Source organism: Hydra vulgaris, chromosome 11, assembly GCF_038396675.1.
Source record: "Hydra vulgaris chromosome 11, alternate assembly HydraT2T_AEP".
Taxonomy (NCBI): Eukaryota; Metazoa; Cnidaria; class Hydrozoa; order Anthoathecata; family Hydridae; genus Hydra; species Hydra vulgaris.
The window spans coordinates 35,412,260-35,426,748 of NC_088930.1; the positions used below are offsets into that span (position 1 = coordinate 35,412,260).

The following is a 14,489-nucleotide window of genomic DNA, read 5'->3' on the forward strand; positions in this document are numbered from 1 at the left end:
CTTGTTGATAAAAACCAAATAAAGAAAGAAAATCTATTTTGGGTTTTTATCTAAACGACTCTTAAGTAATAATATATGCAGAAGTTCTAGAGACATTATTATTGCTCAAGAATCAAGAATAAGTTCTGCTAGAACTAATAATTTGTCCATGTAGCTTACTTAATTTAATATTAAATCGTTATAACATAACTTATTTCGTACTAAATTAAGTAAGCAAAATGGACAAATTCGCCAGTCTAAAATATTATATCATAAAGTAGAAAAAAAGCATACCTTGTATTTGAGTTTAATCTTATTTGTGTGGCAAATAGGGACGCTTGGTACTAATTTATTTAACTTAATTTGATATAATTTGGATATTAGATATTACAACTTAAAATATGTTGTTCTTTTTAGTTCTGTTTTAAATGCATTGCGTTATAAGATATTATATAGACCAATTTTTTTTTTTTAATTATGATAATACTACAATAAAAATTAATAATATTATCATAGCAGTAAATAATTATAACTAATATAATGAATACAAAAACTATACCATTAAAAAATAATTAATATAATAAAAAATATTATTTCACATATCTTATGCCAGGTTTTTTTGAGAATAAAAAAAGTTTCGAAAGACGAGATATTTTGGCACGTAACTTTCACGTGACTTTCACGTAAAATAGTAACCTGGACGAAGTCACCTAAAATACACGTGATTCAAACGTGAATAAAACGTTGCGTGCCTACTGGGATGTATGGTATGATGTATGATGTGATGTATGGTATGATGTATGGTTTGATGTATGGTATGATGTAAAATATGGCCTTCGAATATAATATTTTTAAATGCGTACGTGATGCGGAAAGTTGAAGAAAATAAGAAAAGAAAGCTTCTTGAGAACTTCACGGCCGTATAAAAGAGGTAATTCGTGGGGCAAGGGGAGCTATAGCCCCCTATCCCTTTCACTTTTATTTTTTTGTGTGCCTCATCAAATATATTTTTAACAATTTAAAAATGTTTAAAAAAACTTCCGTTTTTTTTAATATGCTAATAAAAATATTTCGTGATTAAACTAATAACCAAATTAAAAATAACGAAAATAATTGTAAATAACCGCAAATAAAAGTAAACGCATCGATTCTACACTATATTTACTATATAAAAAAAAATTTTTAAATTAGTTTGTATTTTTGTTTCTTGTTTTGAAGTTTATATCAAATTGCTTTTGGCTTAATAAAATTTCTTTGAAGAATTTATTATTTAAAATTATATATTATTGGATAATATTTATTAATCAGTTTGCATAAAAATATCGATGGCGGATTTGTTTTAGATACCTTTGTATTCATCATTTGAAGTTATTTAAATGCTATTTATGCGTTTCTAGTTTTAAATTTGATTTAAAAAAATATGACTAAAGGAAAGGCTGGAAGGAGTAGATACAAACCACACTTTATCACTTTTTTTTCATGTAAGAGCTGTTCTTTCATCAATTTCTTTTAGCACGGCATCTACTGTTAAGAATATACCTTATAGGATACTATTTAGATACTATTTAGATACTACTACACCTTTTTATGATTATATTTTTATGATTATGTTTTTTATGATTATGTCTTTACTAGTGCACCTCTTGCTGATTCTGTCACTTCTGCAACTAATTATTTTTCTGTTGGTATTGCATGTACTCGACAATTTTGAGTTTGCTATAATGTGTTATAAAGGTCTCATAATTAAGTGCACTGTCAAAAAAAAAATTAAATCTGATTTAGGCAATTAAATGCACAAGGATTTCAGAAATTTCAGAAATTATGATAGTTTTAACTACAAAGTTATATAAATATCGATAAATAAATGTAAATATAAATAGTCTAACTGACATCTTCGATACATCGAGCATATCTTTTCACAAAGTTGAAGCAGTCATTAGTTCAACACAACTAAAAAACACCAATATTAAAAACAAAGACGTGACAGGATATAGAACTATTGATTGTTCAACTTTGTCTGATGTTATTTAAGTTTTGAGCTGTCTAACTTGTCTCCAAACAACTTTAGCATAATTGAAAACAAAAGCAAAAAACAAGGAATTGCTTTTGAACTTTCTATTGTTTGTTCAAAGTGTAAAAATCAAAATGACTTTTATACTTCTAAATTAATTATTAAAAAAGAAAACTATGATATAAACACTATTAAACGAAATTAAAAGGTTTACAACCCAATGAACATACCAAAGCTAATGACGCAAAATAAGGGCTGATGCTGTATCTGATTTAAGAATACAGTGTCAAGACGATAATGATATTCTGGATATTGGTGTACTATGCGATGGCACTTGGCAGCGTAGGGTTTTTCCTCACTGAACGGTGTGTTTGCAGCACTTTCAACAGCCAATTTTAACATCGAAATGAAGTCTTCAATCTTAATTTATGAAAACTAAACATAGATCCAGGGTGTTACACAGTATATGGTTGTAACGCACAAATAAAACACATATTAAATGGTCGGTCCATAAATTAAACTTTTATAACAAGTTACATCGTCAAAAGTTAAGGGCTAAGAGACTAAAGAAAAATGACAAGTCCTCTAAAAAAGAAAGTAAAACATATAAAGCAGGAGGTTTTTAACTTTAAATATAGTCTAATATATATTGTTACGTATATTTGTAAATTTTTTATTATTTTGTTGCAGTTTTTATGCGGTTTCTCAGTTTGAAGTTTTTCAATATGCCGGCTAAAATTCCAAAGAACCGCTTCACAGTGGGCCAGTAGGTGGACAAAATGGGAAAAATTTTAGTTGTCTAATCTTGAAAACCTATTTAATTTTAGTATCTACATATATTAGGAGAAATCTATTCATAATTTATTTATATTAAATCCCTTAGTTACCAGGACTCTAAGCATTTGAATATTGAGATAAAATAAAAAAGTAAAAAAGTTATAAATAAGTAATTAACGGTGACATCAACGTTGTGTTATATTTCAATTACATCTACGTTTTTGAAACAAAAAATTAGTACATGTTATTCTAGAGTATTTAGAGATAAGAAAAACCAATGTGTGAAATAAATTTGTCATAGCATGTTATCTCAGTTATACTTTGAAAATCACAGATTAAAAAAAAAAATTTCTTAAGAAACTTATTTTTTGCCGCACAATAACTAATAATTACCACAATTTGCCATGTGTTGTCTTATATTTATTTGAGCTATATGATGCTTCAATCGAGTTTTAATTGATTGCTCGTCCCCTTAAATCCCCGTTCAGATTTTATGTATGTTTTAACTTGGTTGCTATGGTACTAAATTTTGCATAGCAACAACTCATTTTTACATTAACGTTGTTTTAACAGTATTTTACTTGCGCTAAATACACAATATTGGGGGTATGTATTAAAATGAGATTCAGAATTCTTATGAGGTTAACTTTTTTTGGTTACTATGGATACCTTACTTTGCATAACATAGCAACAACATATTTTCGGTAGTTGTTAGTAATTTAATTACTAACACTGACAGTAATTTAATTACTTTTAATTTTAATTACTAACACTTGTAGTAACTTAATTACTAACAAGTATTAGTAGTCCAGGCGGCATATATATTATAACATTTTACTTTTAAATACAAAATACTTGTTACAATAATTATTTAGATATCTTAGTATTTCAAAACAAAATATTACTGAAGATATATTAAAATTTATTCAGCCAAAATTTGCTGATTTTAAAGACGTTGATTTTAGACATGCTGTTCAACGATTTGTTTACTTGTATAAAAAAAAGTGGAAATCTGCAAACTATACTGTGAAAAATTTTGAAAAGAAGTTTGTGAACTGGCTTAATGAATATTTAATTGTCAGAAAAAAAGACAATAAACCAACTGCAAGTAGACGTGGTCGAAAACCAGTTGCATTTGATAATAGTTCTAATAAAACTAAAAAACGGCGTGTATCTTGTTTAATTGAATCTCATTCATCCAATGAATTATTTTTTGCTGCTAATAAAAAATTTAGAGATGAATCTGTTGTTATTGCTGCCAAGAATGTTTTAAATATATCAAATACAGATAAAGCAACTAAATATTCAGCAGACGAAGCACTGGCTTTAATAATTGATGCAAGTCTGACAAAAGCTTCCTATCAATTGATTAGAAGCGGAGCCTTGGAGAAAGAATATAACATCTACCCCGCTTACAATGATGTCAGAGATGCAAAATTGAAATGTTATCCTGCAAACATAACAGTGGAGGACTATTCAGCTTCAGTTCCTTTAAAAGATTTAATGACTCATACTTTGCAAAGAATCTGTGCAGTTCAGGAACCTGTGCTAAGGCACTTGATATTAAACGACAAAGCAATAAAAACAATGACACTAACGTGTAAGGCTGGTTTTGATGGTGCTACTGGCCAAAGCATTTATAAACAAGTTTTATCAGAACCCGACATTAACAGAGATTTAAAGCGTGAAGAATCATTATTTATTACTTGTCTTGTCCCATTGGATTTGACTGGATTTAACAACAGCAACGAAAAGGTGCCTATTTGGAGAAATCAAAAGTCGTCCTCCACAGCCTATTGTAGACCCATAAGATTTGCATACAAAATGGAATCCAAGGAATCTGTGATTGAAGAAAATCAGTACATTAAAAGTGAGATAGAAAGCTTGGGTATGATTTTATTAGAGGTTTGCGGATCTTCTATTGAAGTGAATTGTATTATTGAACTTACAATGATTGATGGGAAGGTTCAAACAATATTATCTGAAAAAAATAACTCATACCAATGCTGTTCAGTGTGTGGTGTCTCTCCAAAAAATATGAATAGTCTTGATATCCTTAATATAGATTATACTGTGATATCCTTAATATAGATTATACTGTAGCTAAACAAAAGATTCAGACTGATTTTATGAACAAAATGGGACTTGTTGTTGATTTCCCTAAAAGTGGTGGTTCTGGAACAAGTAATGATGGCAATACCTCAAGGCGTGCTTTTGCAGCATATGAACAAACAGCTGAAATTCTGGGTATTGACCAAAACCTTATATTCAGATTTTACATTATCTTGGTAACGCTCTCTTCAGGATATGAAATAGACTGCTTAAAGTTCAAGGATTATTGTTTTGACACTTTTAGACTATATGTGTCCCTTTATCCATGGTATTACATGGCTCAATCAGTTCACAAAATATTGATACATGGACATGACATAATTAAAAGCCTTACATTACCCATCGGACTTATGTCAGAGGAAGCTCAAGAGGCTAGAAATAAAGACTTTAAATCTTATCGCGAAAATTTCAGCCGAAAAACATCCAGAAAAGCAACAAATACTGATCTTATCAATAGACTCCTAGTTTCCAGTGATCCTGTTATTTCATCATTGCGTAAATCAACATCACACCAAACAAATCATAAAGCATTTCCTTCAGATGTTTTACAATTACTTAAACAATCTTCAAACGATATTATTGTTTTATAATTTTTTGATGTAATTTAAAATTGATAACGTTTTCTTGCACTATTTTTTGCTTTTGTTATTCCTAAAACATTATTTACCTAAATACTCAATTTTTATTCAATATAGGTGGGTCAAAAATCCGATAAGATATTCAAATATCAATTTACCACTTTGTAACTAAGGAAAGTATCCGGTAACTAAGCAATATAAGTATCCATAACAACTAAATTTAAAAAATTATCACTTTTGTAAGAAGTGTGATCTCATATTGGTACTCATGCCAAATTTAGTGAATATAGCACTTATAAAATACCTGCAGATAACAAAAGTAGGTTGTTGCTAAGCAAAATAAAGGTATCCATAGCAACGAAATAAAAAAATATTACCTTCATAAAAAGCGCAGACATCATATTAGTACTCATACTAATTTTAGTGAATATAGCTCTAATATTAAATTAGTTATGAATTTTGTCCAGTAAAAGTGCATTCTGGCCCACTGTGCGCTTGAGCGTTTTATTTGAAATTTTCAACAAATTTTTCTTATCATAAGAGCTGTGTTTTAAATGAAACAAAATTTTGAAATACAACAGTATGACCAATTTAATTTTTCAAAAAATGCACTTTTTTCTATTGTCAACTTTAGAGCACGAGTCTTCAGACCCAGAACTTAGAAAAAAAAGAAGTCGGTTTCGTTTTAAACACACATACATCTATTCTTAATGTGTTTTCAAAGTTTTATTTTGCCTTTTTTATTAGTTTTTGCTATGACTGGGCCAGCGCAAATCTTATTTTCTGCTTATTTTGGGTGTGTTTTGCGGTTACTGCAGCAGTCTTTAAGCTTCTCAAAAGCAAGCTTCGCTCACCGCTTTTTACTTATTTATTAACTTTCTTTAAACTTTTCTCTTCAAGTTTTCTTTACTTACTCGCTTTAACTTTCCACATCACGTTTGCATTTGAAAATATTTTATTTAAAGGCCATATTTTACCATAAAAAATATTTTTAAATTAAAAAGTTTTATAGAAAACATACGTGAAATAACGTGAAAAAAAGGAATCGGTACTAGCAATCCGTTAAATAACCTAACTTACATGGAAACGTTCCAAATACTATTCAATTAATGTTATCGTATTTATAATATTCTCAACGTTACATTCTAATAAATGTTTTTAATAGCTTATGCTACTTAATAGCTTACGCCCCTCCCATAACTTTTTTTTAACGACCGATTTTTATGCGGAGTGGCTAATGAGAGAGGTAGAGATCACATTTATATGTAAGGTTGTTTTTTTTAACTTTTTTTTTGTTAGAAGTATTTGCGCCGATTGCTTGAAATTACGTTTTTCGACCAAATTTAGACAAGCATTGGCGCAAAAAGATTCTAATGTCGAATTTATTTAATTCTTTCAACGACATTTTTTTTCTGTGTTCTTGTAAGAAAAAAACATTGGGCTTTTTAATTTAAGAAATATATTACTTATTTTTTGATTTAGGAAATATAGCACTTATTTTTAATTTAAGAAATATAGTACATAGTTTCTTCATATTTGTATCAAATGATGTTCTTAAAAAAAAGCTAGGGGAGAGTGAGGCACCATGACACATGGGGCACCATGAAACAAAGTAGTTATACAGCGATATAAAAGTATAGTGAAAAAATCCTATTGATTTGTAATCGGTTTCTACTAGATGTATTGTTCAACGTATAATTCAAATCAGAATATGTCAATAATATCGAAAGAAGTTCAAATTAGTGTTTTTTCCGTTGCAAAGTAATATTAAATTTTTTGGAGTTGTTGCGTTTTACGATGTTATAATTCACTGTATTCTTCTGAAACTGCTTATATTTTGTTAGCTATATTTCATGAGCTCTTCAGTGTGACAAAGAAATTTAATAAAATAATTTTTTGAAAAACAAAAACCAGTCATCTTATTCTATCAGAATGTATGGCGTACCATGAAACAGTGTTAGTGGGAAACCATGAAACTAAACAAATGTACCGTTTTGTAAATTACTCTATAGTCAAGCATACTAAAATTAATTGCCGGCGGGAAATATTGACTTCTATACTTTAATGTTTCACCTAACTTGGTAAAAAAAATTGGTGAACCATTAAATCAAGTTTATGTAGTAAAAATAAATGTTATGTTATTCAGTATTTATGCATGTAGTATGATGATGTACTTATATTGTAATAAAATTAATTTTGTCACATAAACAGTTACACAAGTTTATATAAACATAAGTTTGCTTTATTATACTTATATCAAGGTATTTATGAACACTTTTTTGATGAGGATTAACATTAATTTATTTTATGTTTTTATACTGGTTTCTGTTAATATATAAAATTTATAGATGTAAATTAAAGCTTAGCGTGGTATGAAATTATGATATGACCATGAAATGAATTTTTAAACAATGTAAAGCCTCTTTGTTATTGAAATAGTATTAAAGGAACCTTCTCGAGTAGTTTAATGAAGGTAGCTGTTGATTTAGTTCTAACAGGAGGGTGTTCATTTAACAATAAACAGAAGGGTGTTCATCAAATGCTGCAGAAAAATTTGATCTTAATCACAGCACCTTTTGCTGGTAATTTATGCTCGTTTATTCTGCACCAATAAGTATTTGTCCTACTTAGTAAATGAAATTTGTATAATTTTGTGACTAAAAGCAAATTCTAAATGTGTGTTTTAATGTATACAGATATGTTAAAAAGAAAAAAGGAATAAAAGAAGGACAATTCATTACTATGAAATGCAATTTTTTTACAAGAAGAGCATTTACTAAAGAGCAAGAAAATCTTTTGAAGCAGTAAATTGTCACCTGCGCTCAAATGTATTATGGATACATGTTGTAAATTTAAGATCTATAAGCAACATATACTTAATTATACACCATTTGGATCTCTTGGTCTTGCAAATCTAACTGGATGGATGAATACAGAGTTATTTGTAGAAGTAGTTCAACATTTTATATAAAAAAATTCTCGTTAAAGAAAAATCTCAACTTATATTTGATAATTACGAGAGCCACTTATCTAAAAATGCTCTTGATCTTGCTAAATGTAACAGTGTTACTAATCTTACTATACTACCACATAGAAGTCACAAAGTTGAGCCCCTAGATGTTTCTGTATTTGCTCCATTTAAAGTTTATTATAATGAAACAGTAAAACCTTGGCTTCTAAATTATCCTGGAGTGTCACTGTGAGTGTTCTAAATCATCCATGGAGAATCACTATTTACAAAATTGCATCTTGTGTTAGTATAGCATATGAAAAAAGTTTTACTATCACAAAAATTCAAAATGGATTTAGGAAAACTGGAATATTTCCTTTTGACAAGAATGTATATTCAGAAGCAAATTTTTTATGTGTTGTTACTGATAGAAACAATCCAAATATATATCAAACAAACACTGGAAAAACTCTGATCACCAACAACTTGTTACTCTCACCAGATAAACTTTAGAAGACTTTTGTCAGTTCCGAGTCAAGTACAAGTCAAGCCAATGACTCTGAAAATATTAACTTTTTTAAGCCCTTCTCAATTTAAAGAATTTCTGAAGGCCGCTAAGAGAAAAAAGAAAAGAAAACCTCGTGAGAAAGCTAGAAGTATAACAGCAACAGATGAACCAACAATGTAATGAAGTAAAGAAAAGAAAAGGAAAATAAAGAAACAAGTATTTCATCAGAAAAATAAAAATAAAAATTTTGTTTCCGAAAGTGATTTATTAAGTGATGATCATAATTCTTATTCTTAATTTTAAAAATTTATGAGTTTTTAGGAAACATTGCTTCTTTTTTTTTATATAATTTTTTGGATTGTTTTCCTACCTTTTATAACTTTTTTGTTATCCTGTTTCATGGTGCCCCATAGACTGTATCAAGGTACCCCAAGGGTGGAGTACCTTGATACAAAATTCAACTTTTTCTCAATAAGTTTTTACTCTTCGACCTCTTTTATTTTGGTAATTTAAGAATTTAATTTTGAAGTTATGTTTATCTACAAATTGCACTAATCGCTAAAAATTTAAGTGTTTAACTAGTAAATCAAAAAAAAAAATCTTTTTTCAAATCCATGCTTTATGCAAGCAGAATCCTATTGGGCCTAGAAATTCTTTTAAAGCATGGAAAAAACAATAGGTTTTGAATCGCTGCGCTTTAATGTCTTCGAAACTGCAAATAATTTGCAAATCAATGATTTTTGTGACGTAATACGCAATTCATATCAAATAAATAAAATGTATGGGGAAATACAAATTAAATTTTTATTAACTTAATTAACTTTTTTTGGTCAAATTTTTCCATTTCCTTGTATTGTCATCGAAAATGATTAAGTGTGCAAAATTTGAGCAAAATTGGTTGAGAAAAAAGCTTTCAAAAATTGATTTCAAATTTTGTGACACACAAACATATATATATATAGAAAAGAACCTTATATAAAGCATAGAAAAAATTAGTTACAAAGCAAAAATCAAAAGTGTATCATGGTGTCCCACTCTTCCCTACATTTATTGGAGCCTCGGATCAAACAAATCCAAATCAAAAATTGTTACCTTAAAAGAATATGTTTGTTTCCATCTTTTATTGTAAATTAAAATAAATCAAAATGGATTTCAAAATGGATTTCAAAAATTGTATATACATAACTTTTATGTGTGTTTTTTTTTAAACCACTGGGTCTAGAACAACCACACAAAAAACAAAAAGTAAAAAAACAAAAGTACCAAAACAAAAATAAAGGCAACAAAAACAAAAAGTGAAAGGAATGGGGGCTATATCTATCCTCCCGAGCCCCTACTTGTATACGACAATGAACTTTAAAAAAAAGAAACAAACAAACAGCAGAATGTTTTAAATAATAATTTTACTTAGCGTAAGTCACCAAAACATATTTTGAACCTGGTTCTAGTATCACTGTTCCCCTGACATAACCAGATTTTTTAGAAATTATTGGGGGAGCACTTTCATCTTTAATTTCCAATATTTCATATTTCTTTGCCGATATTATAAAGTCCAGTTTTTGAGTGCCTCTGTAACAGTAAAGAATAAATATTTCTTACACAGCCATTCAAAACATTTTCACTACAATTAAAATTTACTACAAAATGCTGCTTGTTAATGAAGGATAAAATTAATATTGATTGTAAATTATTTTTGATAATTTCCAACAAAAGATGTCAATCTGCAAAAACTGATATTGATATATTGATTTTAAGTGACGCTATTTTGAGGTAAACGATACCTTATGTTTGTCCTTTGAGATTTTCAAAACATAATTCAGAAGAGCGCAACCTTTAAGTATTAAAAAAAAACAAAAAAAAACATCATTTGGCTATTTATATTATTGGCTATAAGTTAAACAGTATGGCTTATAATAAATAAGAATCTAGTAATATATAAAACGTAGAAATAGTTTCCCAAAGTTAATTTAACTTTTCTAAACAAAGCAGCCCTTATGAATATTTTTCCGCACTCAGGTTTTGACTAGTCTCAGCCTCCCGCGTTTAAATAGCACAACGACGGAGTGAGAAATTCTTAGAAAATTGCAGAATGCTGCCAATCTTTCTGGATGTTTCTTAAAATAGCAGGATACTTATAGACGTTATTTAAAAAAAGATATAAATTTCAACATTTGGCGTTGATGATTATAAAACGAAAGCAAGCAGATAAACAGTGTTCAAGAAGAGATAAATATACAGAATAGGTAAGAACCATTATGCAGCACGGTGATTATTATTATTTTTTTTACATAGCTTTTGTTTGTTGTTTTTGCAAAACTTAATATCTTTTCAAGGATTTTAAGTTACATTTATTACATATCTACTGCTGTTCTTGTTTAGATTAGTATCAATGAACATATTATTGTACTTGAATCAGTTATTTCAGAAACCCCGTTAACCAAATGTTTTTTGAGGCGCAACGCTTAGGGTTATGTTAGAGTTCAAGACTTCTGTTTTGTTTAACAATCTAAAATCAAAGATTATTTTTTAAAGATTTTTTTTTACGCATTAAAATGGCCAGAACATTTTAATTGTATTCATAAAGTAAAATTTTTACACTAATTGTATATGATTTATGTGATTAGAGAGTAGAGCGAATCATTGCCTGGTTTTTTTCGTGGAGTGGGAGGGCACTGTTGCATTTCGTCCTTTATCTACAAATGCGACGATCAGATCTGAAATAACTTGTTTATAATGCAAAAGGGTTTAACAAATGTATTTAATATTTTTTTTTTTTTATTAAGTTTATTTTATTAAATTTATATTAAGCTTATTTTTAAAGTTTTTATTCAAAGTTTCTTTACTTTTTTATTAAGAAGAAAAAAAAATGTCTTTGTGGCACATTCCTGTTCATAAACATTTTACTTCCTACCCATCTTTGGAAGATATAATGGAAACTACTTTTCCTCCCCTAAGATATTATCCATTATTTAATGTTGGAGCGGGCGCTCTTACGAAAAAGACTTTTAACAAGGAAAACGGATTCGTTGTAAATCTTAATGTAAAGCACTACAAGCCAGAGGAAGTAACTCTAAAAGTAGAAGGTATTTAAATCTAAAACTATTTAATACAAATGTGAAAAGTTATAATGTTGCATCAAAATCCATTTTGGATCTTCCGTTATTTATTTGCTATTTGTTTGTTTATTTTATGTTACTCTTACCATAATAATTGTTATAAGAACTGAGAGATTATGATTATGAGAGATTATACCTAACTTGAGAATGTTGTCAAGTTATGCGTAACTTGAGAATGTTGTCAGCATTTTTAACTGTTGTTACAAAACAACAGTTAAAAATGCTGCTTTCAAAGAAAGTAATATGAAATCAAATAGCTTTTATAAATTAGCACTTGCTATTTATATATACTTAAATACGTATTTCATCCATTTACTTAAATACGTATTTCATCCCATTATTGTTCTGTTCTCATTTTTATTTCTCGATGTTTAGGACAAACTCTTGAAGTAAGTGGAAAGCATCGTAACGAAAATGAAAATGGATTTGATTGCAGTGAATTCCATCGAAAATATACTATCCCAGATGACGTAGATCTTACGGCTCTTACTTCAAACATTAGTCAAGATGGTATTTTGCATATAGAAGCTCCTAAAAAGCTACATATAACGTCTGGTTCTGGAGAATCAACAAAAGAGACATTTAAATGCACTTTAGATGTAAAAGGTTTCAAGCCAGAAGAAATTTCGATTCAAGTAAAAGGTAGAGATTTAATTGTTCATGGTGAAACTAAAACTGAAAACAGTGGCGAACACGGTTTGAGTTTCCACCACAAGCAGTTTACCAGAAACATCTCTTTACCAGATGATGTCGATCTGTCTCAATTAAGTTCTCGCTATACTAAAGACTTTAAGTTAGCAATAGAAGCCCCGCGAAGTCAAGTTCAGGCTCCACTCCAACTTGAAATCAAAATGGAAGAATAAACTTTTTTCAATCGTTTTTGTTAAAAAGATTTTTATAAATTGTAAAATGTAATTATATTCTTTTTATATTTTTTTGCATTTTAATAGATGCTGTAAATTGTTTGTAATTTATTTAAATAAACGCTGTAAATTATTAACTTATTTCTATTTATTGACGAGTATTGTTGCACTGCCCTGTCACGGCAAAAGTAAGCAAGCCCACTTTTGGCTTAAAATAAGAGTAGTTGTCTGTTGAAATGCAGGAAGCGAGTCCCACATGATATAATATAAATATATATACATATAAATAGTTTGGTTTTACTCTGCATAGTTTCTACGTATAACCAATAGCAACAGAAATCATGTTCCAGCACTAATAGCAAAAAATAAGGCTAAAAAGAAAATGTCGTTTAGTCGAAATTTTTTGAAAAATTGCGTTTCTCGGTCTCTCGGTGGGGCAGTATACTTGGACATATAACTTATGCTCTTATGTTCTTACATATATCGTTTTCTAAAACATGCTCTATATTTAATTAATAGAATGTATGCGAAATTATTGACTAAAACATACAGAATGTATTAATGGTCGAGTTAGATCTGAATAACGAAATCTCACGTTTTAATACCGCGTAGATTTAGTAAACTTGTTAAAAGCGTAGGTTTTAATTAGTTTTCAAGTATACTTGCTTAACAGGTGAGCTACACTCAGAACAGCGTGAGAACTCCTCAAATTAATCTTTCATAATGCCAAAATGTATAAATATAAAAAATTTAAGGTCGTTAGATGTCTGTTTGTTTTTAGCTGAACTGCCAATATAATTAACTGCTTTGTTCAACTTTTTAGCACTTGTACTATTAGTACTACTAAACATATTTGAATAAGAAGCACTTTCAGGTGAAATGCTTTGTTGATCAGACATTTTATGTTGATTTCCATGAAAATAATTTTTTTTTATTCTTTTGCTATTTTTTTTATTTCACATTTAAGAATAAAGCAATAAAATGTGAAAAATAAATGCAATAAGTTCAATAAAATAATCATAACAAGCTGTTATTGATACACTGTTATAAATTCACTTCCTTCTTACTATACAATTTAATTTAATATTATTAATGGAATTAACGTATTTGCAAAGTTGATATAAAGCAAAGGAGATATTGTTTGATGAAATTTATGGAAAGTTAGCCTAAAAAAAAGCATTGTTCATTGTTGCTATGCGGTCGCTGAGGGCTTCTTTTTGAGATCATATTACCAAATTAACATTTTCTGTCACTAAATTACTTAAAAACATAGTAAAACTATACATTTTTGAAATCTACAATAATTCTATTTTTCAAATTTAGAAAAAAAAAATTTGAAAATTTTGAAATTTATCGGGCTAGTACCACCTTAAGCAAGTTTTTTATACACAAATTAAACCAAATTTGGCAAAGTTAAGATAATGAAGCTTTTTCGTTATTTATCATAACTTTTTGTTTCAAACAATTTTAATACAAATTTCTGAGCAGTTTACATAAAACTTTAACAAATGATTCCAAACCTCTTTTAAATAAAGTTTTTTTCTCAAAGTTGCTCGATTAATACGTATCATGATGGTATATCAAAAATAAAAGCA

At 28.6% G+C, this 14,489-nt stretch overlaps 1 protein-coding gene across 2 annotated transcripts; it reads left to right on the forward strand.

Moving 5' to 3' along the window:
* The first annotated feature begins 770 nt into the window (after positions 1-770).
* LOC124813591 (alpha-crystallin B chain-like) lies at positions 771-13,031 on the forward strand. 2 transcript variants are annotated; one of them, XM_065810921.1, is made up of 3 exons: positions 771-910; positions 11,771-11,998; positions 12,407-13,031. In XM_065810921.1, the coding sequence occupies exons 2-3, from the start codon at positions 11,782-11,784 to the stop codon at positions 12,892-12,894; spliced, it is 705 nt and encodes a 234-aa protein (XP_065666993.1). In that variant the 5' UTR covers positions 771-910; positions 11,771-11,781; the 3' UTR covers positions 12,895-13,031. The 2 variants fall into 2 exon arrangements, with proteins under 2 accessions (XP_065666993.1, XP_065666992.1); XM_065810920.1 differs by lacking the exon at positions 771-910 and adding an exon at positions 10,996-11,158.
* Positions 13,032-14,489: the final 1,458 nt, after the last annotated feature.

Bases quoted from the DNA above. Each gene is read 5' to 3' on its own strand.
- LOC124813591 (XM_065810921.1), top strand. From the start codon at position 11,782: ATGTCTTTGTGGCACATTCCTGTTCATAAACATTTTACTTCCTACCCA. The intron at 11,999-12,406 runs GTATTTAAATCT...CTCGATGTTTAG, and splicing joins AGTAACTCTAAAAGTAGAAG to GACAAACTCTTGAAGTAAGT.